This window comes from Dreissena polymorpha, chromosome 1, assembly GCF_020536995.1.
Source record: "Dreissena polymorpha isolate Duluth1 chromosome 1, UMN_Dpol_1.0, whole genome shotgun sequence".
NCBI classification, from domain to species: domain Eukaryota; kingdom Metazoa; phylum Mollusca; class Bivalvia; order Myida; family Dreissenidae; genus Dreissena; species Dreissena polymorpha.
Window position 1 is genome coordinate 193,988,589 of NC_068355.1, and position 15,287 is coordinate 194,003,875.

Below are 15,287 nucleotides of genomic sequence, written 5' to 3' on the forward strand. Positions count from 1 at the left end.
CAGATTAGCAAGTCCACATAATCAGGGAGGACAACGTCCGACTAGACTGGATTTTCAAAAAGAGGAGACTTCCTTTCAAAGAAAGATAACTTTAAAGAGGAAAGTTTTGTCCCTGATTATCCTGAGTGGACTGCACAGGCTAATCTGGGACAACAATTTAAGCACATGTGTTTAGCCCTATTTTCTCAGAGCACCACTTATTTAGCTTTTTGGCCACTTCTTTCCTGCATAACAATAAAAATATCAGGGAACATCAACTTGTTAAAACTCTAATATCTTTAAATGGTACTCATTCTAATAAGAACTTTTCTTTTATAATGCCCTCACTGATGTTTTACTGTACATTTATGTTTCAATAAATTGGAGGCAAAAGTTAACATTAATGTCTTCCCAAAATAAAAATAAAAAATAAAAAAAAATTACCATGCCAGATCCTTGATTGTTAAAATCTGATTAAATTCACAAAAGAAAAACATTCAAAAGTAAATTAATATGTAACGAAAGTTAAAGACAAAATTAGACCGCAACTAAAGAGAAACAACTCACTGCTGATGCAAATCTTCAGTTACTTCCTTTGTTATTGTAGGCTAAATAAATAAAAAGCAACTTAAGGAAACAACTCACTGCTGGTGCAAATCTTCAGTTTTCTTCCTTTTTATTGTCCGTTAAATTAATTAAACAGCAATTAAAAGGGAACAACTCACTGCAGGTGCAGATCTTCAGTTCTCTCCCTTGTTAGTGTCGGCAAAAATGCAATCCCTAGACATGGAACGGCCGCGTACCCCGACATCACTGGACTTTGATACGGTCGAGCCTTTCACCAGACAGTTGTATTCTTTGCTGAGCAGTAGCTGTATCATTGAGCAAACCAATATGGAATATGGAAGCCAATTTAGTCTTTTGAACTAGAACGTTAGTAATACACCAGCAATATTTTTTCCCAATTGCTAAAAGTACATGAACCACACCAATTGGGAATAATAAGCGTGATAATACCTGACAATTGGACAATTTGCAGTGTGAAATAATCTTCAAATTGGAAATAATGGGTCTTTTTAATTTCATGGAACTTAATTTTACAAATCCATCAACATATTCTTTTACATGTGTTTTTAGTGAAATGTTCAATTTCAGTGCTCATTTTATTAGTCCAATAGCATATAAGAAGGTGCCTTTTACGTGTACTTTAAAAAGAAAAAAACACATGACTGTTCACATACACATGGGAGTAAAATTCTAAGTAAAAGGCCACTTAACATGAACAACTACCAGCTAACACAACTAGTTTGCCCGTACTGTGAAGATGCCCAAAACTCCACATTTTCACAGTAACTAATACCATGGCACCGGTTTTTCCAAGTAATTTGCAAACATTAATTTGGTTTCATATGTTCAGTTGAGGAAAAATAAATGTTTCAGTTTAAAAATAACCAAAATCCCACAAACACAAATCAAATCACAGGGCTTGTTTTGTGTCATCCTTGTGAAGGGGCTGTGGCCCCCTCAGTATGTGAAAAAATGAGTCGCAAACTTTTCAAAATTGTGAACAAATGAGTCACAAACTGTTCAAAATTGTCAAAAAATGAGTCGCAAACTTTTCAAAATTATGAACAAATGAGTCATGAATTGTTCAAAATTGTCAAAAAATGAGTCGCAAACTTTTTACAATTGTGAAAATTTGAGTCACAAACTTTTTTAAATTGTGAACATTTGAGTCGTCAAATTATCAAATTTGTGGTAAAAAACAGCCATTACGTAAGAAAGAAAAAAAGCTCTAAATGTTCATGTCCCTTCCAGACAAAAAAACGTGCTGACTGACACAAAAAATTGGGTCCCCATCAATCAGATATATGTTGACATAACATTTTGGAGTTTTCAAAAAATTACTTTTTTCTGGACACGTTAATTCATGGATTTCTGATTTTGGTGTTATGTGTTTGAATTGAATTAATGCATCAGTAAACCCACAAATTCAACGACAATTAATGTCCCACAAATAATAACGATTTTACAGTTTGTAAAGTGTTTGCAATGCTTTATTTAATTTTATTTCTACTATACATCAATAGCTTTTCTACATACGTTTTTATTGTATTCTTGCATTTTTTCTTCTTTCTTTATTTAAATAAATTAAGATTTCACAATCTAATAAGACTATGTTTACTAGCTTGACTACCCATTTACAGTAAGTAATAAAAATGTCATACATTCCTAAGATAAGTATCGTTCAACAATTGTTTTTAATTTGCATGTACATGTACATCATTGTCTCATATTTGTTCTTATCAGAATTTATAAATACCCCTCTACAACAGATTTGAAGCAGACTTAACTTAAGCCCTGTTCTGGCAAAACTGGGCTTAATGCATGTGTATAGTGTTGTCCCAAATTAGCCCGTGCAGTCCTCACAGGCTTACCTGAGACGACGCTTTCCATCAAGACTTGATTTTTGTTCAGAAGAAATCCCTTTAAATGAAAATTTCCTAAAAGCGTAAACTATCATACTTGGATAAGTCTGTGTGCACACTGCTTAGACTTACCAGTGGATTGCACTAACAATGCATTAAGCCCCGTTTTCCAAAAACAATGCTCACATTATATCACCTTGTACAACTCTGTAACAGATTGTAGACTGTCTTGCTCTGAGAAAACAGGGCTTAATAAATGTTGCCCTAAGTGTCTCCCTAGATTAGCATGTGCAGCCACACAGGCTTATCATGGAATTTCTGCATATATTGAATTTTGATTAAGAAAAAACTTCCAGTGCCTTCCCCAGGAATTTTTTCAGGCGCCCCGGGGCCGATCGGGGGTGGGTTCGGGGTGTGCCCTCCCGACGTTTTTTTTTTTATTTAACGTGTCAATTCACATTCTGTGGTGCGTTATAACTCAAAGAAAAACAGCGTCAAAAGACGTCATTTGGTGCACTATGACTCTTCAAAAAAATCTCCCAGTCATTTAAAAATATATTTTTCTATATTGTTTAATTGTTTTAAAACTTTTCTGCACAGATAGTAAAATCCCGACTCGAACGATTCCCCAATACATCCGTTTCAACCCGACTCTATTACTGTATACTTACTATTTTTCAAGTTTCTATTTATTACCCGATAATCCCGTTTATTCTGTTTTTATCAATCTCTTTCTGGTAAATATTTACGATAAAAGCTTTCAGTTATTTCTTTAACACAAACCTTGCCATTTTTTAAGTGACTATTTATAGATGATTTGATGAAATATTGCCTCTGAATATGCGTCAATCCCCTGACCTGTTGTGGGCTTGTTAAAACGCTCAATACACGCCATTTGTATGCAATAGACGCTACGTTGTACATGCTGCATAATTTTCGCGCTCTTTTTAATTGAGAAAAAGATTCGACACAAAATAAATTTGCACTGCTAATTTGAAGCAAAAATATTTAACCTTGCGGTAACATTTACATTCGGAAGTGTGTTTCGGATTAAAAACGCGTTAACATCGACTTACGGGAATGGGTTTCGGTAATAATTGTAACCGGGAGTCATTTGCACAACTTACTCGCTATAATAATTAATTGTTTACCACTTGCAATTAATTTCTCGTATTAATTATGAGTCATAGGTAACACTTGTTTACAGTAAAAAGGTGTGATGATGATGCCCGAAACCGTCTTTAATGTTCTGTACTGTACTAATTACCGGTTTTATATTACTTAAATGGTACAACTTCTTGCTAATCAAGCTGCGATAAACTCTTACTTCATGCCCGACGTCAATCAAAAATAATGGTCGATAGTTAACCCCGCCCTCATAAGCATTCGCGTAACCGATTGGACGATGAACTTCACAGTTTGACGACTGGAAAACTACCAGATACATCATTGTCAGCATTTAAATGACCGTGTAATGTGGCTAAAATAATCGATACGCGCGTCATGCTATTCTCTTATCAGTGGATTATCCATTACCCCATGTGGTGTTTATGGCGATTACTTGTGAAAGTAGGTACCGAGTGCTCTTTTAAAACAGGGAATATTGATACACTGATAGGGAAACCTTGATTTTTTTGGACAATCTACACTTTCTTTTACTGAAGAATACACTGATCGGAAAATTTCAGGCGCCCCGGGGACTCTGATTTCGAAATTCAAGTGCCCCGGTAAGGGGCGCTTAAATGGCCTGGGGAAGACCCTGACTTCATTTAAATTAAAAACTCCATAAAAGGGGAATGTGTTGTCTGTGCGAACTGCACAGGCTTATCTAGGACAACACTTTACACACATGCATTAAGTCCTGTTTTCCCATAACATGCATCCTTACCTTGTTGCCATTGCATGCATGGAAACTAACTCTAAAGCTTTTCTTACACTGTTCTGGGAATGAGGCCGGGGTCCTTCTTATTGAGAACAAATACATTCCATGGAATCATATTTATAAGCTTTATTAAATATCTCACAACTTTATAAAAACTCAAGGCCTTATGAGGATGACAGAAATTCTCGGGGTGTTGTGTAACTGAGGTTCCTGTATGATAAGTTGGAAAGCATCGAGCTGAAGAAGAGTTTTTGATCCTCAAGTAAAACAAGTCCTGCTATAACATGATATACACACTAAAAGACGCCATTTTATGTTTTGTTAAATCATATCATTCTTGTCAATTTCATCTTTAACATTCTTAATACACAGGTTACACTGTAAACCATTATTATTTGAGGGACATTATTTTTGTTGATTTTAAGGGTTGACTGATCCACAAATTTATCACACACAGAAAAATAACCGACACAAATTCATCATTTATTTTTCTGAACTGAGAAATCCACAAAATAAACTAATGTGTCCGTAAAAGTCTTTTTGACCACGAAATTTCGGATGAATATATATATATGAGTTTACACTATACAAACAAGTAAAGAGGATATTTTATCTTAAGTAAATTCATACTAATTTTCCACCTCATCTTTTTTGCATTCTTAATACATAGGGAATACATAAGCAGGTCTTTTCCTGGCATATTTATGGGTGTGTGAAACGGACCCATACACAAAGCGTTTTTCTTTCTTTAACAAGGGCTGTTTGTAAAACATGCATGCCCCCAATATGGGCTGTCAGTTGTAGTGGCAGCCATGGTGTTAATACGTTTTTTGTCACTGTGAGCTTGACCTTTGACCTAGTGACCTGAAAGTCAATAGGGGTCATCTGTGAGTCATGATCAATGTACCTATGAAGTTTCATGATCCTAGGCATAAGCGTTCTTGAGTTATCATTCGGAAACCATTTTACTGTTTCGGGTCACCGTGACCTTGACCTTTGACCTAGTGACCTAAAATAAATAGGGGTCATCTGCAAGTCATGATCTATGTACCTATGAAGTTTCCTGATCCTAGGCGTAAGTGATCTTGAGTTATCATCCAGAAACCATATTACTGTTTAGGGTCACTGTGACCTTGACCTTTGACCTAGTGACCTGAAAATCAATAGGGGTAATCTGAGAGTCATGAACAATGTACCTATACAGTTTCATGATCCTAGGTCAAAGCGTTCTTGACAGTGCTCCAGCTAGCAATAAATAGAGGGGCGCTGCTGCGCCCCTCTAAAATTTGCACACTTAAAAAGCGCCCCTCTATTTTTTTGTCAAATACCCTTTTGATCTCTAAATGAATACACAGATAACACCCTTACATGACTGCCTGTGGTGTAATAAGTCAACACATTGTGAACAAACAAGCCCCAAGGGCATGGTTTGTTATCAGATCACTAATTTGCCTTTTGTTGCAGACAATAGTAACATGCTGTGAAAGATCATCTCTGAGGTCACGCTTTTGGTTAGGCACAATCACACTGAATGAAATCAAACTCAGCACTATCGATTTTTTTAAACTTCTGAATTCTTTGGCTATAATTTGGCTATAATTTTTTGTTTGCAAAATAGTGATTTTTAATTCAAAATACCTATTAACATTTGAAAATATACATCTTTTTTTAATGCAAATACGCGATTATTTTTAAGTCCGAAATTACGGAATGGAAACATATTTGTGTTTGGATTTTATTTGGATTTTATTTCTGAACTTTAAAACACTGTCTGTCCTCAATCATGATGAATTTTAACATGAATAGGGGCAGACAATTGTTACTTCAACAAATAAAGAACTTGTTTGGAAGGAGGATTTATCACTCTGCAAGTAAAATGTAATGTTGATATTGTCATATATTTTCGCGACCAAACAAAACTGTCAACGTTGTTAACATTAGTTAAAATAACGTGTTGTGAAATAAATATATCCTATTATAGTTCTGGCTACCATAACTTTAAATGTCGCTTGTTATGATTTTTGACTGGCGCGACTTTATAGTTATGGACCAACCCCATTAGGAAAGTCAACCAGAAATTCCCGAAAAGTTGACAGTTAACAAAGACCGGTCCAAAACAGCTTTTAAATGCAGTTGTTGGCCAAAATCAACCACTTGATTGGAAAGATTGACATTTTTCACATTTAACTGATATATTCTTTCACAAAATACTATCTTAAACATTTAAAATGTATCTATTCTGCTCTTACATATTGAGAAAAACAGCGATGTGACTGACTTTCTTGAAATGCGAATCTCCCGAGATTTCACGGTCATATTACGTTATTTCTTATTTTAGTAACAAACCATGTGCTCAAGTGTTTTCAAATTCAGAATGACATTTCCCGGTATTTTAATTATTCTGGCTTATTTTGTAAAGGAATTGTAGTGTTAATACAAAGTCAAAGTAAATATTATATAAAACTACCTGATTCACAATGAAATCAGTCTTATAATCCACCAGACGTAAGTTGTTAATCACAAATAATAGATTTCAGAAAACGAAAGTAATGTTTACAATTTCAGCTAGAAATGTCAAGGTCGATCCGAAAGTATCCAAATAAAAACTCGTCACGTGACAAAGCGACAATGGCGTCAAAATTGTGAATTTCAGACTGATGAGAGTTATTTTCATCTATTGTAAGATGCATTTGAAACATTTGAACCTTAAAATATTCCTCGATGCAGTAATTTATATTCATTCACCAATATATGTAGAAATGTATCCAAGAAAATGAGCTTTCTTTGATTTATAGCGTGACATAAATATGTTACGACTCTGGTTGACTTTCGATACGGGGTTAGCTTCAGCGTACAGGTCTGTCAATACTATATAAACTGTACGCTGAAGTTTCTTTAGCTAATCCTATTATTAACAATAACAATGTTTCATTTTAATCTCCAGACTGGATGCTACTTCATGGTGACATTGATCATTGTTTAGACTTTAAATTTGTCAATATAGATTTTTGTTTTAATTAATATTATTATTGTGGATAAGCATTGGCTCAAAGTTATTTAAAGCAACGAATTTAAGAAGTGACAGTCACAACGTTTTTTTGACCCAGTGAAACCCTTGAATTTATTTCATGTTTTTTACATTTCATTTTCTTTTAAAAGGCCACTGATGCTGAAACTGGAACCTGAAAGATTAACATGCAGTTCAATGATGTAGTTCTTCTTGAATGCTCTGAGCTTTTATTAGTACATACTCACAACTCAGAGCCAGGACCCTGAGGGTCAATAGCTGGGAGTTGGATTATTGCAACTATTAAATGATGACACATGATGAAAAAACATCAAAATTCCCCCCCCCCCCCACAAACACACACACACCGGAAAGAAATATGATATCTACATATCTCTAATGCGTGTAGTCGGATGCTAGCCCAAGTCGGTTTGGAAATTGGCTACTAAGTTGTTTTCCTTCGCCCCAATGTAGATAGTAATATATTTATTGTAATTTCATTACACAAAATGAGGAACAGCATACAATTGGTGTTCAGTAATCCAATGCACTAGTGTTTACAATTAATAAGTATATAGTATAAACAAAGTATATACTTAAGTATATTTTTAACCAAATGCCCTATTTTCCAAAATTACTCGTGAAATGTGCCCTTTTTGGGGAAGCTCCCCTCTATTTAGAAAAGCTGGCTGGAGCACTGTCTTGAGTAATGATCTGGAAACCATTTTACTATTTCGGATCACTGTGACCTTGACCTTTGAGCTGGTGACCTCAAAATCAATAGGGGTCATCTGCGAGTCATGATCAATGTACCTATGAAGTTTCATGATCCTAGGCGTAAGCGTTCTTGAGTTATCATCCGGAAACCATTTTTCTATTTCGGGTCACCGTGACCTTGACCTTTGACCTAGTGACCTCAAAATCAATAGGGGTCATCTGCGAGTCATGATCAATGTACCTATGAAGTTTCATGATCCTAGGCCTAAGCATTCTTGAGTTATCATCCGGAAACCATCTGGTGGACAGACATACAGACATACGGACGGACGGACCGACATGAGCAAACCAATATACCCCCTCTTCTTAGAATGGGGGCATAAAAAGAGAATTAGGCATTCGATCTCCAAGTGTGGATTAAAAGCGTTCATAATGGTGACACCACATGTCTGCACATGCGTAAATACAGTTATTAAGACAAGGGCTGTTTGTAAAACATGCATGCCCCCCATATGGGCTGTCAGTTGTAGTGGCAGCCATTGTGTGAATATGTTTTTTGTCACTGTGACCTTGACCTTTGACCTAGTGACCTGAAAATCTGTAGTGGTCATCTGCCAGTCATGATCAATATACCTCTAAAGTTTCATGATCCTAGGCCTAATTATTCTTGAGATAACATCAGGAAACCATTTTACTGTTTCAAGTCACTGTGACCATGACCTTTGACCTAGTGACCTGAAAATTTATAGGAGTCATCTGCCTGTCATGATCAATGTACCTATGAAATTTCATGATCCTGGGCGTAAGCATTCTTAAGTTATCATCCGGAAACAATTTTACTATTTCGAGTCACTGTGACCTTGACCTTTGACCTAGTGACCTGAAAATCAATAGGGGTTATCTGCCAGTCATGATCAATATCCCTTGAAGTTTCATGATCCTAGGCCTAATTGTTCTTGAGATAACATCAGGAAACCATTTTACTGTTTTCGAGTCACTGTGACCTTGACCTTTCACCTAGTGACCTGAAATTTAAAGGAGTCATCTGCCAGTCATGATCAATGTACCTATGAAGTTTCATAATCTTAGGCGTAAGCATGCTTGAGTGATCATCCGGAAACCATTTTACTATTTTGAGTCATTGTGACCTTGACCTTTGACCTAGTGACCTGAAAGTCAATAGGGGTCATCTGCCAGTCATAATCATTGTTCCTATGAAGTTTCATGATCTTAGGCGTAAGCATTCTTGAGTTATCATCCGGAAATCATTTTACCATTTTGAGTCACTGTGACCTTGACCTTTGACCTAGTATCCTGAAAATCAATAGGGGGTCATCTGCCAGTCATGATCAATATACCTATGAAGTTTCATGATCCTAGACCTTACCGTTCTTTAGTTATCATCAGGACACTATCTGGTGGACGGACAGAAGGACCGACAGACTGACAGGCCGACATGTGCAAAACAATATACCCCCTCTTCTTCAAAAGGGGGGCTTAATATTTGCCTTATGATTAATATGTCTCAATTATATTTCAATAAGATCTAAAAAAAAAGTATATTACTAGCATAATATGATTTTATTCTTTTAATTTTAAGTATTAGAAATAGTTATATTAAATTTGTTTTTCTGAAATCAATGGACTTTTCGCACGAAAAAAATAAAAATCCCAAAATTGCATTTTTTCCCAAATTGGCCATGAAAAGGCCTGATAATTAAAACGTCTTTGTTACCTTCTGTGTATTCAGGTATCCTTGTCCACCACATCCTCAGCATTCTTGTCCTGACTCGGCAGCGACTGGAGCAGCAAAATAGCTTGATGTTTTTCTTGTATGTATATTTAGGACACAAATTTATATAAATGTAATGAAAATCAATAACAAATGTTCAACAGCATAAAATATGGCAAATTAATAAATCTCACATCAAGTGTTACCTTTCTGTAAACATTGCGTAAAATATCAATATATGCTCCTCCAAAGATTACTTAAACAATATTTTATTTAAAAAAAATTCATCCATATACATTTCTTACATGGCATGGTGTTTATAGAAATGAAAGTCTAAAAATAGCCTCAGTTGCTATGTACATGTGCATCTATGTACAAAGATGAAATTTTCAGTTAAAATGCTTTGTTTTTTCATGCACAGTTTACAAGAACTAAATGTTAGCACCATAATGACACAAATGTTAAGACAACATAACATAATATGCATTAGATCTAATGTTCCAACAAAAACCCTCACATTGTATAATCAGATAACAATATGTGCACATAAATTATTTGTATCTTTAACTACACACTTAATGTTGTATTGTAACATCACACACTACTATGTTCGTATGCTAAACAACACATTGTCATTGAAATATTAATCACTTATTACAACAACTAATACATACATGTTCACACTATTCCACTCTGAACACCAGGATGTTGTCACCCCACCACTGTCCCACAATGATGGATGATGTGGTGCTGCTGTAGCAGACTGACCATGGGTAACTCACTCCATCCTCCTGAGTAGCAAGAGTAGCCAGCTTACTCTTCCCCTCGCTGTCCACCTGTAGTACAGTGTTGGACCCCCATCCACAGACCAGCACCTGGCCTGCAGGGGTCACATGTAGACCATATGGGCCATCTAGTGCTGGGTCTGTGTATGTAGCCAGGAGTGTGCCATCCCTGGCCAGGGTGAGAAGCTTGTTCTGCCTGTAGCTGGTGATGTACAGCCTGTCTCCTGTGGGACTCACAGCACACTTGTCTACTGCAAAACAGAGTAACATCAAGATATTGAATTACTGTCAATGTTAAATAATCTTATTAAACATACTGCAGTGATATTGTATTACGCATATGTTGCTATAAAGAGGCCTTTACACATCTAAAATATATGCATACATTTCAATGATTCAATAGTTAAGCGTGACAATAAACTTCAGTAGCAGAGCTATTGTGTTAACGTTTGACATGTTGAAATGCGACTGGTGAGTTAGATAAGAATTGAAGCAAAACAATTACACAGATGGAAACAATTACACATACAGAAACAATTGCACAGTTCAATCAACAGTTTATACCATGTTACTATGTGCAGCATGAATAGATTTCCCACACATGTATACATGTGATAACTATGTACTGAAATAAGTGAAATTGACCAAAGCAGTTATAATTCATGTGCCGTGTTACAACATTATTTGTGTTTTTCAAGTGTTTATATAAAAAAAAATAATATTCAAAACAGCAGTTTTTGACACTTTTCTAGCTAGTTAGTTACCAAACCAATTTCAACAGCAAAATGTTTAAATGAACATAGATCTACTACTATAATTGCAATGAAATTAATACATACATTTGAACACTTCATAAAAGAATACAACCACAAGAGTACCTTTGTTATGGTGTTATGAAATTATTCAATTTATCAAAGATATTGTACATGTACAATCATTTAAAAACCACAAAATTAGGACTAGGTCAGAAAGTGTCTCTTTCCCAGGAACTCAGTTTCTATTTATAGACATGCCATGCAGTGACAGTCAAAATACTTCATTACTCATGTTTATAATCAATATTTCTGAATCTTGTTTTGGCTACAATGTACTGTAGCATTCAACGGGCACATATGAATTATAGAACAAATATTTTATAATACATCAGCAGGTTTTCTGCTATGACATCCGACTGTTATTTTATTTTCATCTCACAAAGTATATAACTATAATTTATATGATTGAAAAAAAACAAGATAAAGGCCATATGAGTCAATATTTGTTGATTAAAAAAATAAATCCCAATTCGGTTCATTAAGTCGATAATTTTTTTTCCAATTTGTGATTGTATGGATTTAAAACAAGAGCACAGCATAACAGGTGCCAACGCTTGGCTGCGAAAGCTTGTTTATGTATATATTTATGTAGATATAATTTTAACTCAACAGTAACATGCCTCTGGTTCAAAGATTCTTAAGATTAACAACCACTTTTTTAATATGGACATGAATTGTTTTTGTGAGAACAAAACATAACATACTTTATGTGGTAGGACTAGGAAATTAATATTAACTTTATTGAAAACCATTCAAATAAACATTAAGATTAATGTATGTATACTAATAAACTTATTCATTTTAGCTAGACTGCCTCCAAAGACTTGGGCTTATTGAGATACTCTCAAGTCTGTTTCCTGGGAAGAACCAGTACATAGTGTTTTTGTAAAGATCATGAGAACCCTCCCCAAGTAGGGATCAAACCAGTGGCCTCGCAATGGCTAGGCAGGCACCATATCTACAATGCCACAACAAGATTATTAAACGATACAATATATACATAAATAAATAAATAAATACTGTATACATGTATATAAGATTTATGTATTTCATGTATGCCAGGTCACATGCTGATGACACCAGTGTCGGTGATCATGCAGCTCTGGAAGTGGCGGTGGGCAGGCATCTCCTGACGAGCATGAAATCTCCACAAATAACAAACAAGAGGGTCATGATAGCCCTGTATCACTCCACTGCTGAAGAAAAGGCTGAAACAAATATTCTTGGCATGTGCAAATACTTAAATATAGGCCCTATTTAAGCACATGTACACTTTTGTGACCCCCTAAGTTGGGTCAAATTTAACCTCAGGGGCATAATTTGAGCAAACTTTGTAGAGGACTACTATATCTCACTACATACAAAATGTGGTAGCTCTAGGTCCTAGAGTTAAGGACAAGAATATTTTAAAAGTTTTCACAAAATAAGCAAGATATGAGCATATATAATGTTCAATGTTGTGACCCGTGGGTCAAATTTGACCCAAAGGGAATAATTTGGACAAACTTGGTATAAGAGGACTATAAGAATGATGTTACTGCATACCAAATTTGGTAGCAATAGTCAGAATGTTTTTTGACAAGAAGATTTTTTTTAAAGATTTCACAAAATAGGCGCTTTATAAGCGTTTATTCAATTTTGTGACCCCCAGGTGCAGGGTCAAAGTTGACCCAGAGGCATTATTTGAACAAATGTGGTAGAAGTTTATTAGATGTCTGTACACACCAAATTTGGTAGCCCTAGGCCCAATGGTTATGGACAAGAAGATTTTTAAAGTTTTCACAAAATAGGCCCCATTAGTGTATGTTCAGTTTTGTGACCCTCGCGCAGGGTCAAATTTGACCCAAGGGGCATAATTTGAACAAACTTGGTAGAGAACTATTAGATGTCACTTCATACCGAATTTGGTAGCCCTATGCCTTGTAACACTTTTGTCCTAGTAAGCTGACTGAATCCAATTCAAACTATCATACATGTAGGGATGCTCTTAAGCCTTGGTAATTTGGCGGTCAGACTAATGTTAAAACAGTCACAAAATGCTTGTTTACTGGGGTTAGGAAAAAATACTCCAATTTGACAGGGTGATGGAACGTTTTGTTTACTTGCTGAGATCACGTTTTCTGGAACATGACTGTTTATATAAGCATTTATATAAGCATAAGTATAAAAGTGGGGTATTTTTAAAACAAATCGAGCCATTATTGATAGCAACTCGCACAGTAAACATTATAATTTTACGGCTTTACAGTAAGTGCAGGAGAGACGGACATTTACTTTCTGGACGGATTATATTTGTGTTGGAGTATCTTGTTTCTTTCTTGTCTTGATCTTGTTCAATTTCTTAATAAGAAGTACATACATTTACAATACAAATAAGAAAAATATACATTTACAAAACAACATATACAAACATTTTAAACAAGAATAAAAGACTATATATGCTATAAAAAGACTTGTTGCTTTCTTTCGCAAACTGATGAGTAGTTAAACGAACCTGGAACATTTAAGTCAAAACAAAAAATTACACAATGCGACTTAAACGAACCTTTGAACACTTATATATTCACATAAGGTTAGAAGTGCCACAGCCTTATGGTTAAAGGACAAGAAGATTTTTAAAGTGTTCACAAAATAGGCACTATATAAGCATATAATCGATTTTGTGTCCCCCAGGGCAGGGTCAAATTTGACCCCTGGGGCATAATTTCAACAAACTTAATAGAGGACTGTACAATTTCACTACATACCAAATTGTGTAGCCCTAGGCCTAAAGGTTATGGACAATTTTTTTAAGTTTTCACAAAATAGGCATTATATAAGCATATGTTCAATGTTGTGACCCCCGGGGAAGGATCAAATTTGGCCCCAGGGATAAGATTTGAACAGATTTGGTAGAGGACTATTTGATGTCAATACATACCAAATTTGACAGCCCTAGATTGGATGGTTATGGACAAGAAGATTTTTTAAGTTTTCACAAAATAGACATGATATAAGCATATGTTCAACGTTGTGACCCCAGGGCACAGTCAAATTTGACCCAAGGGATAAAATTTGAACAAACTTGGTAGACACTACTATAAGATGTCACTACATACCAAATTTGATAGCCCTTCACAAGTTTTCACAAAATAGGCTCCATATAAGCGTATGCTCAATTTTGTGACCCCCAGGGCAGGGTCAAATTTGACCCGAGGGGCATAATATAAACAAACTTGGTAGAGGACTATAAGATGTCACTACATACCAAATTTGGTAGTCCTAGGTCAAATGGTTATGGACAAGCCCTTTATAAGCATATATTCAATTTTGTGAATCCCGGGGCAGTTTTAAATTTGACCCCAGGGGCATATTGAACAAACTAAGAGAACTATTACATGTCACTACATACCAAATTTGGTAGCCCTATGCCATACGGTTATGGACAAGAAGATTTTTTTTTTAATCCCACAATAGGCCTTATATAAGCATATGTTCAATTTTGTGACCCTCGGAGCATATGGTCAAACTTGATCCCAGGGGCATAATTTAAACAAACTTGGTAGAGTACTATAAGATGCCACTACATACGGAATTTGGTAGCCCTATAGGCCCAATGGTTATGGATGAGAAGATTTGTAAAGTTTTCACAAAATAGACCCTATATAAGCATATGTTCCTCTACATACTAAATTTGATAGCCCTAAGCCCAATAGTTATGGACGAGAAGATTTTGAAAGTTTTTACAAATTAGGCCTTATATAAGATTTTTTTTTTATTTGTGACCCCCTGGGCAGGGTCAAATTTTACCCCAGGGGCATATTTTGAACAAATTTGAAAGAGGTTTACCCCAGGAACATTCCTGAGAAATTTCATCAGTAATTGGACTTCCCAACTTGCGTTATTTTTAATTCTTTGTTTTTGACATCAATTGAATTTGCCAACGAGTTATGTTCTGAAAA

General features: G+C 35.4%; 1 protein-coding gene across 5 annotated transcripts in view; it reads right to left on the reverse strand.

The window, feature by feature from the left end:
* Positions 1–15,287, reverse strand: part of LOC127864423 (uncharacterized) — a 36,183-nt gene that overhangs the window by 2,577 nt on the left and 18,319 nt on the right. For 2 of the 5 annotated variants that reach the window (XM_052404059.1, XM_052404058.1), the window contains exon 3: positions 10,427–10,782. In XM_052404059.1, coding sequence (XP_052260019.1) covers positions 10,430–10,782 — 353 coding nt within the window. In that variant the 3' untranslated portion in view covers positions 10,427–10,429. The other 3 variants (XR_008041910.1, XR_008041909.1, XR_008041911.1) reach the window with 3 other exon arrangements.